At 39.3% G+C, this 19,006-nt stretch overlaps 2 protein-coding genes and 1 long non-coding RNA gene across 5 annotated transcripts in view; 2 read left to right on the forward strand and 1 right to left on the reverse strand.

Annotated features, from left to right (window-relative positions):
* Positions 1–9,364, forward strand: part of LOC132842477 (uncharacterized) — a 301,251-nt gene extending 291,887 nt beyond the window's left edge. The window contains exons 1-3 of one of the 3 annotated variants that reach the window (XM_060865202.1): positions 5,784–5,888; positions 6,453–7,069; positions 7,276–9,364. In XM_060865202.1, coding sequence (XP_060721185.1) covers positions 6,475–7,069; positions 7,276–8,942 — 2,262 coding nt within the window. In that variant the 5' untranslated portion in view covers positions 5,784–5,888; positions 6,453–6,474 and the 3' untranslated portion in view covers positions 8,943–9,364. Of the gene's footprint in view, positions 1–5,783; positions 5,889–6,452; positions 7,070–7,275 lie in introns of those variants that run through there. The other 2 variants (XM_060865203.1, XM_060865201.1) reach the window with 2 other exon arrangements.
* The window catches only part of LOC132842105 (GTPase IMAP family member 8), a 611,624-nt gene that overhangs the window by 454,547 nt on the left and 138,071 nt on the right, over positions 1–19,006 (forward strand). The gene's annotated exons all lie outside the window — the stretch shown is intronic.
* On the reverse strand, positions 10,078–12,306 carry LOC132842505 (uncharacterized). The gene is made up of 3 exons (XR_009648033.1): positions 12,178–12,306; positions 12,050–12,103; positions 10,078–11,692 (listed from the first exon to the last, which is right to left on the reverse strand). It is a non-coding gene; the product is annotated as an uncharacterized LOC132842505 (long non-coding RNA).

A 19,006-nucleotide genomic window follows, 5' to 3' on the forward strand; every position in this document is an offset into this window, starting at 1 on the left:
CCAGAGTGAGGGAGTGTGCTGGATGTGAGGGGTCCAGAGTGAGGGAGTGTGCTGGATGTGAGGGGTCCAGAGTGAGGGAGTGTTCTGGATGTGAGGGGTCCAGAGTGAGCGAGTGTGCTGGATGTGAAGGGTCCAGAGTGAGCGAGTGTGCTGGATGTGAGGGGTCCAGAGTGAGGGAGTGTGCTGGGTGTGAGGGGTCCAGAGTGAGTGTGCTGGATGTGAGGAGTCCAGAGTGAGTGTGCTGGATATGAGTGGTCCAGAGTGATTGACTTTGCCCTTTTGCTCACTCTGGAGAAGTACAGATCTTGGAGAGTGGGGAGAGTTGTGCCAATGATTCGCTCAGCAGTCCGGACTACCCTCTGTAGTCTCCTGAGGTCGGATTGGGTAGCTGAGCTGAACCAAACAGTCACTGAAGTGCAGAGGATGGATTCGATGATAGCAGTGTAGAACTGTTTCAGCAGATCCTGTGGCAGGTTGAACTTCCTCAGCTGACGAAGGAAGTACAACCTCTGCTGAGCCTTTTTCACAATGGAGTCAATGTGAATGTCCCACTTCAGGTCCTGGGAGATTGTGGTTCCCAGGAATCTGAATGACTCCACTGCTGTAACAATGCTGTCCATGATGGTGAGTGGGGGGAGAGCAGGGGGGTTTCTCCTGAAGTCCACGATCATCTCTACTGTCTTGAGCGTGTTCAGCTCCAGGTTGTTAAGGCTGCACCAGACAGCCAGTCTGTAGGCAGACTCGTCAACGTCCTGAATGAGGCCGATCGGTGTGGTGTCATCTGCAAACTTCAGGAGACTAGGGGACACTAGTGCTGATGGTGCGGGTGCTAGATTTGAGTTTTCCCAGTCGCACTAGCTGCTGCCTGTCTGTGAGAAAGCTAGTGATCCACTGACAGACAGAGGAGGGCACAGAGAGCTGGGTTAGTTTGGGCTGAAGGAGTGATGGGATGATGGTGTTAAAGGCAGAGCTGAAGTCCACAAACAGGATCCTCACATAAGTCCCTGGTCTGTCCAGATGCTGCAGAAAATAATGCAGTCCCATATTGACCGCATCATTCACAGACCTGTTTGCCCTGTAGGCAAACTGCAGAGGGACCAGTAAGGGTCCAGTGATGTTCTTCAGATAAGCCAGAACCAGTCTTTCAAATTATTTCATGACCACAGATGTTAGAGCCACAGGTCTGTAGTCATTAAGTCTGGTAATTTTGGGTCTCTTTGGGACGGGGATGATGGTGGAGCTTTTGAAGCATGAGGGTACTTCACACAGCTCCAGTGAGGTGTTGAATATACATACATACACATACATACATACACACACACACACACGAGTCTGTCACTAAAAACACAAAACATGACCTGAGAAAGAAACTTTAGAATAAATAAAATCAGGATTCAAAATCTATGGCAGAATAAAGAGTATTTTACTACTAATATTGTTCCCAGTTCTTTTTAAATTGTGTACATAAACATTTTATATTATTGTTACATCTATTTATTGTAGCCAGAATAAAAAAATATACTATATATATATATATATATATATATATATATATAAATCCTGACACTTTAAATCCTAAGATTTTGGCCTCCCAGAACTGTTATTAATTAACTTTTTGAGTTTTGAGGTTTAGACAAAAAACCTTTTAGTTCAAAGAACAATTCAAATGGATAATAATAGATAAAATAGTCTATAATAAACATTATTTTTTCATCATTTATAATGAAATAAATCTAAATCTTAATCAGATTAATATAAAACCTGTTTAATGTCAAACTAAACATTTAGTTTCGCCTTGTTAATGTGAGGCCTCCTAAAATTACTCAGGCTTTTCTTTCTTCCTCCCTCCCTCCCTCCCTCCCTCCCTTCCCCGAATCCCCCCCACCTTATTATTTTGCTCATGAATCTAGACTGAAAGCTGAAATTCTGATCCATCATCTTATATTTAATCTTAATCTCAAACCCACTTCTTCAACATATAACAAAACTAACAGTACAACAGAATTGTCCTTGCTGTTCTAATACAATGTCTTTGGAAGTCTTCTTTCCTAAAGCAGGATTCCAGAGTTACACATCTTAACCAGAGAATAGTCTGTAGAATAGCTAACTGTGTGTGTGTGTGTGTGTGTGTGTGTGTGTGTGTGCGTGTGTGTGCATGCGTGCGATCATGTATAGGAATAATGTTTAACTGATTATGATATAAATTCTTAATTTTTTATTTTTTTGCTTTAGTGGGAAAACATGAGAGAGAACAGGAACCATCAGGAAGACACAGTCCTTATGGGGACCGTCCAAACAGTAAGAACACACACACACACACACACACACACATACTCACACCTACTCACACATACACACACATACTCACACCTACTCACACATACTCACACATACTCACACATACTCACACATACTCTCACACACACACACACACACACACACACACGTAAAAAAGCGCCTCAGCGTCTTAAGTAAAGTTGGTCACATATTCACAGATTGGAGTTTCCTGAGTCAATAACTCCTGAGCTAAACACTGTTACTACACAAAACACGGTTGTAGCTGCGTCTCTACATTATTACGATAGAAAAGAGGTGTTATTTGTGTAGTAACAGCGTTTAGCTCAGGAGTTATTGACTCAGGAAACTCCAATCTCTTGAAGTTCTTGAAGAAAGTAACAACATGATTTTAGCGAATAATAACCAGTTCTACACCAGTGAGATGTACCGAGAGGTGGAACAGAGGCTGAAGATGAGGGAAGATGAACTGAGGAAGATCTACAAGCAAGAACTACATGAGCAACAACTGAAACTAGAGGCCAAATTTCAGGAAGAAAAGAGGAAACTGCAGGATAACCTTGATGTCTTAAAATAATTTGTTGAAGAGAAGGAGAAGAAGATCAAACAGCTGCAGTATCTGAATAACCAAACACTGGCCGAGTATAAAAGATATTATGAGCACAAACTTAATGCAGTGAGACAGGAAGCAGAACAAAGTCAGTTCAATGAGGAAATACTGACACGTGTCTTACATGAGCTCAAATGCTGGAGTGTGAAATAATCTGCACTGATGTTATAGAATCTATACAAATGACACTAAAGTGACTAAATGAATGAACATGTTTATGCCTTATGGCTGAGAACATATTGAGAAATCAGTAACTGAACATTGTTTTAGATTTTCGCTGACTGTGATTTGTGAAGTCTTTATTATCTTCACACACATTACAGCACAGTGGGATGTTTTTCTTCACATATTCATATATGCACATACTATCACATATGAGGAAGTTGGGATCAGAGTGTAGGGGCAACTATGATAAAGTGCCCCTGGAGCAGACAGGGTTAAGGGCCTTGCTCCTTTGTCCAACAGCTTAGTGGTGCTTCTGACCAACAACCCAGAGCCTTAACCACTGAGCCACCATTACCACCTAGGGTGTGAAATTTTTGGACCTTTACAGAGATGAGGCCAACATGTGGGGATCCTGAGGCATCTACAGATCTACCAGCTCCAGTTAGACTCTGCCATACTAAAGAGGAGATGTGAACTCCATGTGATCTTTTACATCACTACAACATTTATCAGACTGTATATTTATAATCACACCCCCAGTGTCACCTAGATGAGGATGAGGTTCCCCTTTGAGTCTGGTTCCTCTCAAGGTTCCTTCCTTTACCATCTAAGGGAGTTTTTCCTCCCCACAGTCACCTGAGTCACATCAGACTTGCTCATAGGGGATAAATACAAACACATTTAAATATATCTAAAATTAATCATTGTATAATGAACATTTTGAGCTATGTTTTTTATGTTCTGTAAAGCTGTCTATTGTTAAAATCGCTATACACATAAATTTGAATTCAGTTAAATTCATGTGGTTTATGTTTAATTACTCAAATAAATTATTTTTCTAAGACGATACAGAAATGTTTGCTATTTCACTTTAATTCAGGCAGTTAATAAACAGTGAGCATCAGTCATTATAGTTTTGCAGCAGTATCTGGTTTCAGTCCTGATCTGGTGTCAGATGAGGGTCTGTGTGGAGTTTGACATGTTCTCAGTTCCTTCAGTTCATGGGTTGTTTGGAAATGTCAGGATTGTGTTCAGTTCTGTCTGAAATGTACCTGTACCTAAGAGAACAGAGTTCCTGCAGGAGTCCAGACTTTAAACAAGCCTTAATCCCAATCTGTCATTAAATGCTCCATATATTATACTCTTTACATTCAGTCAGTGTCGTCTGTCTGCATGGTGTGATCACTGACATCAGCCCATTACTCTCTCACTTATACTGATATAAACATATGTCATGTAGAAACTCTGCAGTTAGTTTGACCTACTTTACATTTTTTCACCACATAACAGAATTAAAACCCTTTATTAAAACCCTTTATTCTCTTTCCCACCCGCAGATGCCACAGCTTCTGACCGGATCTCTGCATGTCTGGCAGAAAGTTCATCATGGATGACTGCTCATCAGTTAAAGCTTAATCCTAGCAAAACTGAGCTGCTCTTCATCCCAGGTGATTCATCCCCAGGTCATGATCTTGCTATATCCTTGCACAACGATCTGATCTCCCCTTCAGCCACAGCTCACAACCTTGGGGTAACCATGGACACTCAACTGTCCTTTTCCTCTCATGTTGCTAATGTGACTCGCTCATGTCGATTTCTTGTCTACAACATTAGAAGGATTCGGCCATTTCTGTCCACACAGGCTGCAATCCGTCCTCTGCAAATGATCCAAAATGCAGCTGCCTGGCTTGTTTTCAACCTGCCAAAGTTCTCGCATACCATCCCGCTGCTGCGAGCCCCTCCACTGGCTTCCGGTAGCTGCACGCATCAGATTCAAAACACTGATGCTGGCCTACAAAGCCAAAAATGGACCAGCTCCCTCTTACCTCAAAGCCCTCATCACTCCTCGCACTGCACCCCGCACCCTCCGATCTACCAGCACTGCTCGACTGGTTCCACCATCTCTCAGGGTAAGAGGCAAGTATACTACAAGACTCTTCTCTGTACTGGCACCAAGGTGGTGGAATGAACTTCCCCTAGAGGTCCGGACAGCTGAGTCACTGGATATTTTCAAGCGGCGGTTGAAGACCTACTTATTCAGGGAACACTTCAACTGGCATTTCTTTACTTATCTTTCGCATTTAAAAAAAAAAAAAAAAAAAAAAAAAAACCTTTGACACTTTTTCATTGTAACTTTGAACAAATGTTTTAAACTCATGGTATCTTAAGTATGTAACTTAGTGAGCCAGCATTAATGTATTCAATGTTAGAGATTTAAGCACTTATGTACGTCGCTCTGGATAAGGGCGTCTGCCAAATGCTGTAAATGTAAATGTAAATAAATCCCTATGGGGAAATTAGGGACATATACATACATACACGTTAATGTGTGTGGGAAATGTACACATCTGCACAAATGAGAAAAACATAATATACATCATTCTGTGCATGTAAACATACACACACACACGGTTTACACACACACACACACACACACACACACACACGGTTTACACACACACACACGGTTTACACACACACACACACACACACACACACGGTTTACACACAAAACCACATGTATAGATAGTTAATAAATGAGGACCCTGTTTTTACTCTGTACATTATTTTGTAGTCAGTATGAGAATATTCAATACATCACAGTAACTAATACTGTGGGTGTGGATTTGTGGCTTCAAATAATAAGGGAATAGTAGAGACGTAAGAGTCGACTCTCCACTACAAAAGAGTCGGTTCGATGAATTGATTCGTTCGTGAACGACACATAAACACACTGTAGTGAGGAAGTGAAAGTGTTTCTGAACAACTCGACGTTCACAAAAGAACAAAAGTTTGGTCTGAAATATAACCTTAGACGGTAAGTTATTATAAATCGTTTTATGAATGATTTTAAACTTTAATGTATGTTTTAATGTATAGTTTAATGTATATTTTAATGTGTATTTTACCAAATCGCATATTTTCAGGTTTTTATTTCAGCTGCGTGACAAAAATAAGCTGCAGCACCGAAAAGCCGGAAGACATTTTATCTGTTAAATAAAACCCAATCAGAAAAACATAGAAATGTTAGAAGAAGATTAAATGTAGAGTTTTTAATAAAGTTACTGATAAAAACACAACACAATGTAAAGATCAGCTTTATTGTGTGTTTGATTGCTAGCAGCAGGAGAATCTACAGAAGGAGAAACTCCTCAGATACAGGACTTACATTGTGTTAAGGGTTTTATTATAAATCTAACAATAATAAGTTAGGGAATAAACTAGTGTGTGTGTGTGTGTGTGTGTGTCTGTGTCTGTGTGTGTGTCTGTGTCTGTGTGTATTTGTGTGTGTGTGTGTATGTCTGTCTGTCTGTCTGTCTGTGTGTCTGTGTGTGTGTATGTGTGTGTGTGTATGTCTGTGTATGTGTGTTTTCTTCTCCAGTAAACAGGTCTTCTACAGTCTGATGAAGATGAGCCACATCAGTAAGATGTCACCACCACAGTTTAATTTCATCTTGTTGGGAAAATCAGGTTCAGGTAAAAGTGCATCAGGAAACACCATATTAGGACAAAGAGCTTTCACCTCACAGAAAAGTCAAACCTCTGTCACTAAACATGTTCAGATGGAACACTGTACAGTTTCTGGTCTCCCAGTTACTGTTTACGACACTCCAGGGTTCTGTAACACTGAGCTGAGTGATGATCAGGTCATACAGGAATGTCAGAAGGCCTTCAGCTCATGTGAGTCAGAATCAGACGTCTGTACATATCTACTGGTCATCAGGGCAGATAGATTTACTGAGGAAGATCTGAAAGCTGTGCAGAAAACCGAGCTTCTGTTAGGACCACAGCGTCTGGAAAAGACCTGGATCCTCTTCACTGGAGGAGATGAACTAGAGGAAGAGGAACAGACCATAGAGAATTTCATCATTAATACAGAATCTCTGATGGAGCTGATGAAGAGATACAGTTACAGACACCACGTCTTCAACAACAATATAAAAAGTGACCAAGCTAAAGACCTTCTGAACATAGTTGTCAAGAAATTTTTTAAATCTGGTGAGTTTTTATTCATAAGTAAAAACCTTCTAGTGAAAGTGAGCAATAAATTATTTAATACTGGTGAGTAATTCTACTGAAATCTATTACTTCAGACAGACAGTTCACCGAGACATTCATGTCTCATTGAGTATTATTTTTAAATTATGTAAAATTTTACAGTTTTCATTTTTTGAAGATCTAAACATTTTATTTTCCTCAATCAGCATCACATCTGCAGAGAAAAAAACCACAGACCACCAGCAGCAGTTCTGACCTGAGGATTGTGCTGTTAGGGAAAACTGGATGGGGGAAGAGCTCTACAGGAAACACCATCCTGGGAGAGGAGAAATTCAGATCTAAATTCAGCATGAACTCTATCACCAGCAAGAGTGAAGCTCATCATGGCCATGTTGAGGACAGGAACGTGTGTGTGATTGATACTCCAGGTCTCTTAGACACATCTGTTGATCCTGTAAAAACAGCTTGTGAGATAGGGAGGAGTATCTATTTGTCCAGTCCAGGACCTCACACTCTCCTCATTGTTCTGCCACTGAATATTAGGTACACAGAACAGGAAAAACACATTATTCAGCTAATTGAAAACTTATTTGGAGATGAAGTGAGGAAATATGCAATGGTTCTCTTCACCCATGGAGACCAGTTAGATGGAGAAAATGTAGAGACACTCATTAAAGAGAACAAGACTTTAAGTGACCTTGTCCAGCAGTGTGGAGGTGGATATCATGTCTTTAATAATAAAGAGCTGACAAACAGAGAGCAGGTCAGTGAGCTACTGCAGAAGATAGACAGGATGGTGGAGAAGAACGGAGGAACCTGTTACTCCAATGAGATGTTTGAGGAAGCAGCCAGACTCAGACAGGAGGAGGAGAAGAGGGTGAGGAGAGAGGAAGAGGAAGTAAAACAAAGAGTGGAGGAGGAAATAAAACAGAGAGTGGAGGAGGAAATAATACAGAGAGCAGAAGAGGAAATAAAACAGAGAGTGGAAGAGGAAATAAAAAAAGAAAACAGAAAGAAAACAGCAGAAATAAAACAGAGAGTGGAAGAGGAAATAAAACAGAGAGTGGAAGAGGAAATAAAACAGAGAGTGGAAGAGGAAATAAAACAGAGAGTGGAAGAGGAAATAAAACAGAAAGTGCAACAGGAAATAAAACAGAAAGTGGAAGAGGAAAAAGAGGCAAATAGCTCATTTTTGAAGAATTTTTATGTGAAATATCATAAATGGATTCTTGCAGCTCTTGTTGGTGTTGTTTGTGCTGGTGTTGGTGCTGTTGCTGTTTATTGTGCTGGTGTTGCTGGTGCTACTGCTGGTGCTACTGCTGGTGCTGGTGTTGTTGCTGCTGGTGCTGGTGCTGGTGTTGCTGGTGCTGGTGTTGCTGCTGCTGGTGCTGGTGCTACTGCTACTGCTGGTGTTGCTGCTGCTGGTGCTGGTGTTGCTGCTGGTGGTGCTGTTGTTGTTGCTGCTGGTGCTGGTGCTACTGCTGGTGCTGTTGCTGTTGCTGCTGCTGGTGCTACTGCTGGTGCTGTTGTTGCTGCTGGTGCTACTGCTGGTGCTGTTGTTGCTGCTGGTGCTACTGCTGGTGCTGTTGTTGCTGCTGGTGCTGGTGCTACTGCTGGTGCTGTTGTTGCTGCTGGTGCTGGTGCTACTGCTGGTGCTGTTGCTGCTGCTGGTGTTGCTGCTGGTGTTGGTGTTGCTGGTGCTGGTGTTGCTGCTGCTGGTGCTGGTGCTACTGCTGGTGTTGCTGCTGCTGGTGTTGCCTCTGCTGGTGCTGGTGTTGCTGCTGCTGCTGGTGTTGGTGCTGCTGTTGGTGCTGGTGTTTGTGCTATAGTCGAAGGTGTAAATTATTTGTGTGATTCTAAAAATAAAAAGTAGATGATCTGAAATAAGACTTGTGATTAGAATGAACACCAGACCTGGTTACTCTGTCTGAATTATTCTCTCATATTAAATCAGATTTCATTTAGATTGTTATACTGAATTTTACAAATCCTGTCTAAATCACCTATAACCTAAAATGTATAATCCTGTGTACTGTAATAAAATGTGTTAGTGAACACTGTAGAGTTCATATATATAGTCTTTATATAATCAGTGAGAAAAATAATAATAATAGGTGTTTATGTGTGAGTAGAATCTATATTGTGTTTCTTTTCCTCAGCTGTGCAGTGGCAGGTTTACGGCCAGTGTACAGAATAGAATCATTTTAAATCTGTATCTTAATAAATGTGTCAAGTCTCTCAACATGATGTGTACTAATGATGTGTGCACTAATAAAACATTACTGTCAGTAGTAATACTGTCATTTATTTATTATAATTTATTATAATTATATACAGATTTCTATAACCACAGTAGATTTCCTGAAATATCATTATTTGTGTGTGTTATAGAAATAAGGAGGAACTTCACAAAGATGACTTTATTATAAATGCTTTAGTTTTAGAACCATATTTTATTGTAATCTTTAACAATCTGTATATAGAACAGATTAAAGTATAATATATAGTTTTAAGACTATATTGTGTGACAATACTAGTGTGTGTGTGTGTGTGTGTGTGTGTGTGTGTGTGTATACACTGTATCTGCTGCAGACTGACACACACTTGTTCCTCTTCATGTTTATATTTATTTGGAATGTTATTGTTTATATCAGATCTGTTCACTGAGGCTCACACACACCACCTTTAGGTATAATGAAAAAGTTTATAGTCTCAGTTACAGTTTAAATTAAATTTAATCTTGAGGATCATCCAAGAGATCAGTTTCTGTTCTATCTGAAGTGATAGCAGCAGTGATACCATCATATCTCTCTCCACACACACACACACACACACACACACACACACACACACACACACACAGGAGAGAGAGACTTCCTGCCTCAACCCAGGGTGTGTTCTGTATTGTACAGTGGTTTGTGTCTATCTTGATTTCCACAGTGAAATGATTAAGATTCCAGTAGATAACTAAATAAAACAGAAAAAAACACACATGCAAAAAAAGATGAGAGAAAAATAACAGCTGAATTTATTGATATTGAACTTCATGAATGTTCACACCAGCTCTTCTAGGCTGTGGATATTGCCATGGATATGTTTCTTCCTACTGAACCCTCACCAGCTTATCCATGAGGTAATGACAAAATAACAAAGAGAAGAGTGACGACTGCATCAAACACATCATATTACTGACATAAAACAAGTACATCACCACAGGTAGGTATAATAATCACTAATATAATCAGGGAGAGGGATACTGAGTGCTTTTGTATGTCTAGAACAATTCTATACAGATGACGTGAAAGTGTTCAGTAGATTTCTGTAGATGTTTTATAGTGATTAGTGACTGAACCTCACAGATCTCACAGTCACAACACGTCTCACCTTTATACTGCTAGTGTAGATTCATATTCAGTATAATGTTTACTGTCCCCTGTGCATTGCAGTGTAAGCTCCAACAGCTCCAGCTAGCGCTGCTAACAGTATCACTGGTGTCTGGTCTGAAACAGCGAAGCCTACAGATGACCCAAATAAACCACCACAGACGACAACAAAGCCTTTTTTTCAAGCACTGATAGAAAACTTTAGGACGCTCTTGAGGTGATGAGCAAGACATCTTTAACTGACTTCTCCATATCAGACCCCAGAGCTTTCCTGTAATCAGTCCCAAAGCTGCTGCTGACCCTCCCAAACCACAGCCATGTACAAACATCCATCTGTCTGCAGAGCCTCTGCTGAACACAAATCCCATAGATAGAGAGAAAACTGCAATTACACACAAATATTTCAGCTGATTAACAAACTGTACATTAATTGTATTTTTTAGGTCAGATAGTTTCTTGCTAAGCCCCTGCTCTCCATCCTCCATGGTGTTCTCATCTTCACTACTGTACTTAGATGCTTCTTCATTTGCTGCTTTTGCCTTTAACAGTTCCGTTCATACTCTCTCTAATTCCATTTGGTAAGTTATTCTAGCACTTTCTTCCTGACTGCGCTGTTGTTCTAAACTTATCTGTTCTTCAGCTCTCCTCGATGCCTCCTGCAGCATCTCCAGCGTGTAGAAGCGGTTCTCCTGATCAGACACAATTCTGTCTATAATATCCAGTAGATAATAAACCTGTTCTCTGTCTGCTGGAGCGTCATTGTTTAACACAGTAAATCTCCCACCACAGTCTCTCACTAAATTCATCAAGAGCTCATTCTGTGAGATTAACCTACTCATGTCTTCATGTTGAATCTGATCTCCATGTGTGAACAGGACTATTGTGTATCTAAACACTTCCTCTCCATAGGTCTGTTTAAACTGTGACACTGTTTCTGCCTCCTGCTGTGTAAATGTGGTGGGTTTTAACACATAGAGAAACACATGAACTCCTGGAGAAGGTAATGTCACACTATGGTCTATCTCACTGACAAGATCTTCTTCATGTGTAGAACAACGGTCACTCTCCTGTGTCCAATCACAGCTCTCTCCATCTGACATGGTCTGGTAACTGATGAAGAGCCAAAACCTCGAGCGAATCTGTCCACACCGAGGATGGTGTTTCCCACAGAACTTTTTCCAACACCAGTTTTTCCTATTAAGGTGATCTGAACGTCACTGGGGTCAGACATGACTGCAGTCTGTAGAAACGAACAACAAGGTTCTCATGGGGGTGAAAATTAATTCTAATTCAGCTTCTAAAATGAATGTGAAGTTTTACATGAAGAACATGATTTAATCAGTGACTAATATATTTGATATGTTTATGTATATATTTACATAAGAGATACGCCAACAAAATAATCATAATGTTGACTGAAATACTGTCCTGATGTTTAGAACTGAATCCTTTTCTAGGTCTTTATACCCAAACATGTCATTATTAGAAGAGTTAATGATTTTTTCTCTACACGATTAAAGCTCTGTTCAGCCATGATTTCAGACATATAATCTGTAATAATGTAAATAAAGCTCAGTTCAGGTGTAAATGGACTTACAGTAGCAGTAGAAACGGTGCTGGACTGCAGCAGGTCTGAGATCAGCTTCTGAACCTGTTCGGATATTTCTCATTTAAAACTTCTATCAAATATATAATAGTCATTTAGATAAATAAATAAACACTTACCGCGATATAAATCTCCCAACTTCAGTTACAGAAACAGCAGCAAGTTTCAGCACATTAACGCCATTTCACGTCTGAAATGTTGAACAGATTCACAACAAAATGTCGGACTGGTTTACTTTCGCTTTCAGCTGAACACTGAACAGAGGACAGTGTGGAGGCGTGGTTACGTTTAAATAAACTCTGAAATCTGAGTGGCCACGGATTGTAACGCCACGCAATCCTACACTGTGATTGGCTACAGTCCTGTGAGAGGCGGGGCTACTGTGTGTAGTTCACCTTGTGATTCACAACCAAAGTCTATTTTACATCATTGTGATCATACAAGGAAACTGTGGCAAGACATTTCCCAGGTCTCTGTAGGCTCCATATATGAAGAGCTTTATTTTAAGGATGTTTTGTTTGTGTTTCTCAGTTTTAAGAAGCAATATGAATATTTATTTTCTTTACAACTTAATTATTTTTTATTCATAAATGTAGAACTATGAAAGTTTTCCCCATTTTTTCACTTAAAAAAAAAGATGTTTTAGGTTTATGTTAAATTCTACCTCCTGTAACAAAAAGCTACTAAAATGTTTAATATACAGTGGTGTGAAAAAGTCTTGGCCCCCTTCCTGATTTTTTATGTACGTTTGTCACACTTTAATGTTTCAGATCAAACAAATGTAAATATTAGCCAAAGATAACAAGTAAACACAACATGCAGTTTTTAAATGAAGAATTTTTATTATTAAGAGAAAACAAAATCCAAACCCACACGGCCCAGTGTGAAAAAGTATTTGCCCCCTAAACCTAATAACTGGTTGGTTCACCCTTAGTAGCAAGAACTGCAATTAAGTGTTAGTGATAACTTGCAGTGAGTCTGTTACAGCGCTGTGGAGGAATTTTGGTCCTCTCATCTTTACAGCATTGTTGTAATTCAGCCACATTGGAGGGTTTTCGAGCATGAACCACCTTTTTAAGGTCCTGCCACAGCATCTCAATAGGATTCAGGTCAGGACTTGACTCGGCCGCTCCAAAGTCGTCATCGGGGCGGTTTTAGGATTTCATCTTTAGGGGGTTTTAGTCCTCAGTGAGAATTTAAAACAAGAAGAGTTTTATATTATATATTACATGACTTCATAGTAAGCCAAAAGTTATGGTATTATTTAAAATGGCAAAAGTGGACACCAAAATTTTATGCATGATGTAATGATGTCAGTCTTGAATCAGATCAGTTCATGTGTGTGTGCATTCTCTACAAACAGTGTGTCTAATGAATGTAGTCATTAACAAAGTAATGTTCACAAGACAAAGACCAAATCATTCATTCATTCATTCATCTTCTACCGCTTATCCGAACTACCTCGGGTCACGGGGAGCCTGTGCCTATCTCAGGCGTCATCGGGCATCAAGGCAGGATACACCCTGGACGGAGTGCCAACCCATCACAGGGCACACACACACACACACACACACACACACACTATCACACACTATGGACAATTTTCCAGAGATGCCAATCAACCTACCATGCATGTCTTTGGACCGGGGGAGGAAACCGGAGTACCCGGAGGAAACCCCCGAGGCACGGGGAGAACATGCAAACTCCACACACACAAGGTGGAGGCGGGAATCGAACCCCCACCCTGGAGGTGTGAGGCAAACGTGCTAACCACTAAGCCACCGTGCCCCCCAAGACCAAATCAATAAATGTTATTTTTATTTAATATTGAATTGGATTGTTTGCATTAATATTTTGTTTGTGCTACAACTCTGGTAATAAGAATAGTGACATTTCACTGTTATAACTGATTTATTTTAAACGTCACCACAAATCATCTTCCATGTTAAGCCGTGACCTGTGTTTATTCTTAATGTAAGTCAGCGCGGAGAATGTCTTTTTGCATAAATACGTTGAGCCAAATTGCAAAGTGTTTTAAAATGCCCAAAATGCACAAATATGAATATGAGGTTAATTGCATGGCTTAATAAAATATCACAAAATACTTAAAGTGAACATTACATTATTTTATACATTAACAACAGCCTTTCAAAATCTGTCATAAATTCATGTCAACTCCGTCAGATATTTTTCAAATTCGAAATAAATCAGGCATATTTTGGTCAGCTTTAACCCTGAGGACACCCTTTGAATTTTGTCTGTTGATGGATGCAGCAGTCCAACACATGGCCTCGTAAGTTGTACTGTACATTTTTTTAAAAATATTCAGCAAACAAGTTGAAATCCCTGTGGTCACAGCTTTTATGTGTCAACACTGTCTTCAAAGTAGGGATAATTTTAATCAAGAATTTTGAAATAAAAGTTGGTATTTTGATTTAGTTTAGTGCAGCTGACCACTGAGGAAAATCAAAATGGCTGCCATTTATTAGACATGATTAAGTTGAAAAAACATGTTGTTTTGTCAACTCCGTCAGACGTCAACTCTGTCAGATATTTTGTCTGACGGCGTTGACATGTAAGCTGACGGAATGGAAAAGTGCTCCCAAATACTTTTTAAGTAATGTTCACTACCGTTCAAAAGTTTAGGGTCACTTGACTAAAAATGTTAACTGTGATCTTAAAAATCATTTAATCTGAAGGTGTATTGCTTGAAATGCTTGAAATTACTTTTGTAGACAAAAATATACCTGTGCCAAACAGATTAATGTCTGTTATTAGAATAGTTTTCAATTAGTTTGTTGCACTCCAGCAACTGAGGCCTGCCTTCTTCACAAGCATACAGTTTTGCCTCCAGAGATAAGTGGAATCAGTGTTCAGTGGAGGCAGTGGGAGCGAGATCAAGCCCAAACAGCCAGTGGGATCCACTTCAACATGAAACTCAACTTACATAGTGGGAGTCTTTCAGAGTTGCTTCGTCTGTATGAGGAGAAACTTAGAAGTGAGACAACAACACGTGTGCCTGGTTCACAATCAGGCAAAAGCATACAAAGAATTGATTAAAACATGCAGCGAGAACACAGTAATTGTACTGTACATGTTGATTTTTCAGAGTCCTGGAAGTGTAAATATGCTTCTGAAATTCAGGCTTGCCATTTTGGCCAGAACTTACCTCAGTTAACTCTTCATACTGGAATGTATTACATCAAGCGTGAAAAGGGAGCATTTTGCTCAGTGTCAGAGTCTAAGAGACAAGATGCAGCAGCAATCTGGACTTACATGGATCCTGTCCTTAGAGATATACGAACTAAATATCCATCAGTTACTACAGTACTGTGCACTTCTGGTCAGATGGCCCCAATAAGCAGTATAAGAATAAGAAGAACTTCTACCTCATTTCTGAAGTACCACTCACTCTGGGCTTCAGCAGGACCACATGGAATTATTTCCCAACATCCCATGGAAAAGGTGCCCCAGACGGCATTGGAGGAACAGTAAAAAGAACTGCAGACTCCTTGCTTCTGCGGGGAAATGATGTTGTGGATGGTAAAGATTTCTTTGACAAGATCACGAACAGTTTGAATGGTGTTCAACTGTATCATATTTTGGAAGGGAACTTTGAGACATATGACACACTTGTTACACAACACCTCAAACAGGTTCAATCAACAAGACAAATACACCAGGTAATCCCACATCAAAATTGCATCTGCTACAGACAGCTACTGTATCATGCTTTTGCAGTGAGCCATTGGATTGACAATGCTTTTCCCCAGCTACTCTTTGTATAAGACACTGCTCAGAGGAGCAGCAGACTGATGTAAGGCCAGAAAGAGCCGTCCATTGGCCATGTTGATGGAGGAGATGGAAGACGAGTTGGGAGAAGCAGGGGACTCGGTCAATGAAATGGAAGAGGAGCCACTAAAAGGTCCTGAGGGTGCTATTGTTGATATAACTATCAACAGAATTGAGACAGGGGATTGGCTGGCAGTGGTGTATGATGCTCACTGGTGGTTAGGAAAGTCCATTTATGTAGATATAGAACACTAAGACGTAAAAGTTGAGTTTATGCATCCTTGTGGCCCTACTGCCAATTTTCACCCAAAACATGGGAGGAGGGATGTCTGTTTCTGTCCATTGAAAGATGTCCTTTTGAAACTGACAGGGACAGCTTGTCCCCTCCAAGCAAGCCGGACCAGGGAGCTCTATGCCATAGCCCCTGATGTTACGGACTTCATAGAGCGTAGACATGTTCAACACCTCTTGTCCAATGCCCAAGTCCCGCAGGTTAGACAAACTGTTATATAATATCTAATGCTTGGCTCTACATCGAAGGCAGTAATAACAGGATAAAACTCTCTATATATTTACTTACTTTTTGAGAGAAATTGAAGTAAATCATATAACTTACCTGTCTGAATGTCATGGATCCACCAGTAACACCTCCACCTAACACACCTATCACTCCTAGCAGCTCGCCTACCTACTGTACTAACATTCTACACCTGGCACTCCAGACTATATAACCTTCGCTCCCCACCTAGCTCATTGTCCGTTCTACAGTCTACAAGCTAAGTACACCAGGTATCATAGCATTCACCAGGTTTTGCTACACCTAGAACTAGGCTCTGGTTAGCCGTTTTTTACATTTGCCCTTTTGTGTCTTCAATAAACATTTTGAACTGCATTTTGGTTTCCGGCACGTTCTTCCGCCTGACACCGAATCCCTGTGTTAAAGTATAGATGGAATTACAACAGAAATTTCAACCAATTTAGATTTACAGAAACACAGACATTGAGTCTGATTGTTCACGTTTCATTTTTTCAGTGAGCCTTTGGAAGTAGTCAGGAAATGCATGGGGAATTCTGGATCCTGTTAAACTTCAACATTTGTACACTATTAACACTATTACATACTTTTCTTAGTTAGATCTCAGCTTATTGTGTCCTGTTTCAAATCAGTTCTTAGATTCACAGTTTAGTTCGAATATAGATGTGCAATAGAGGATCTCCAGATACATTTGCTTTTTTCTTTTGATACTAGGACATTTTGACATTTTCATGTGTGCCTTAAAGATCCTGTCACCAGGTACTCTTTGTTTGAAGTTTGATAACCTTTCCCTTGATACTCTCTCTCTTTTCCATGTTAAAACTAGGTAAATATCTTTAATCAGTTTAATTCTCGATTAGTGTGTCAACACCGTCAATTGTGTGTCAACACCGCAAGATGGAGATTTTTTATTTTTATAAAAAAATGTGTTTCTTTGGTTCAATTGAGTGTGTTCATAGATTAAAACACCAACTTATCTACATGCATCAATGTCTTGTGTGCACAAAACCATTGATTGTATATATTAAAAATGAAAAAAATCAGTAAACTAAATGAAGGTAATTTAAAATGGTTAATTCCAAAACAATGTAAAATAATATTAAAAGTGTATACAATACCATTTATCACTTAACCTTGCTAAGGCACACCATTTCTACACACTTAAAGACTTTACAGTGTTGTTGAATTGATCAAACACGCAAAAAAAACATATTTTCATATGAATTGAATTGAATTGAAAACCTTTATTGCCCCGAAGGGAATTTGTTTTGCACTCAAGGAAGCCACATTAACATCCAACAACATTACAAACATAGAAGACACAAAAAAAACAACAACAAAAAAAAAAAAAAAAAACACAAACACAGCAATGATAGTGACATACAATAATCAGTCCAATATCTAAAAATGAATCGATAGCTAATTAAAAAATTTCTTTAAAAATTCTATGTGCCTGTGTCTGATCTGTTCAGTAGCTGAATGCTCCTCATTACAAATGATGTAATGGCACGTTTAGTTTTTGTTGGTGGCATTCGAAATCTACATCCAGATGGGAGTAAGGAGAACTCTAGGAAAAGTGGGTGGGATGGATCATCCAGTATCCTCAATGCCAGATTGAGGGTATACTGATCTATAAGATTGGAGATGCTTTTAGACAGAGTTTTGCTTCAGACAGAGTTGACAAATGTCAACTTACTAAGCGAGTAAATGTACATTTTTATAAAAAGTGGTTGAATAAAAAACCTGTTCCTTTTCATGGTATGATAGATGAGACCCGTGTTTATGAAGATATCCAGTTCAAATTAATGTAGGAATGATTTTTGGTTTGTCACTTTTCAAAAGTACTTTTGCCCTTATCTCAAGAATCAGTGATTAACAATTTAACAATTTCTATTGCTAATAGATATCAGTGAATTTCTGTATTTCTTTAAGAAATGACTCATCTGAAGCTAATAATTAGGTAATAATGCGGTTAAATGAGATGCTGAGATTTCACACTTAGAAGCTTTATTAAGTAAGTGTAAGTATCACCAATAGTCTCTCCTTGAGCACTGTGTCCTCCAGGTTTGTTGAGTGGTGTTTGGATATTTCAGTCTTTAGTAATCATTTAAACTTACTTTAGTGACCAGTTTAATTAAAGTATCATCACATTTCTAACCAAAGTCTTTCTCCTGCTTTCAAAGCAGTCACGTGATTTCCAGGCAAGACTAAAGAGACGGAACAATATGATTCAGTACACGGATGAGAACGATTCAGTCACCCAAATGACTCATTCACTTAAAAGATTCATTCACACAGAGCGATTCATTCAGGAAGTAAACTGGACTGATCTGATCTGAAGGACTTTGAATGAGGATTCACCAAAATCTGTGGCAGAATAAAGAATAATATTTTACTACTAATATTGTTCCCAGTTCAGTGTTAAATTGTGTACATAGACATTTAGTTTTATATTATTATTACATATTTTTATTGTGGCCGCAATAAAAAAAATATATAATATAAATAATATATATATAAATCCTGAGACTTTTTAAATCCTGAGATTTTAAATCCTAAGCTTTTGGCCTCCCAGAACACATGTATATTGTGATTTGACATAAATGATTTTATTAATTAAA

The sequence above is a fragment of the Tachysurus vachellii genome, chromosome 3 (assembly GCF_030014155.1).
Source record: "Tachysurus vachellii isolate PV-2020 chromosome 3, HZAU_Pvac_v1, whole genome shotgun sequence".
Lineage (NCBI taxonomy): Eukaryota > Metazoa > Chordata > Actinopteri > Siluriformes > Bagridae > Tachysurus > Tachysurus vachellii.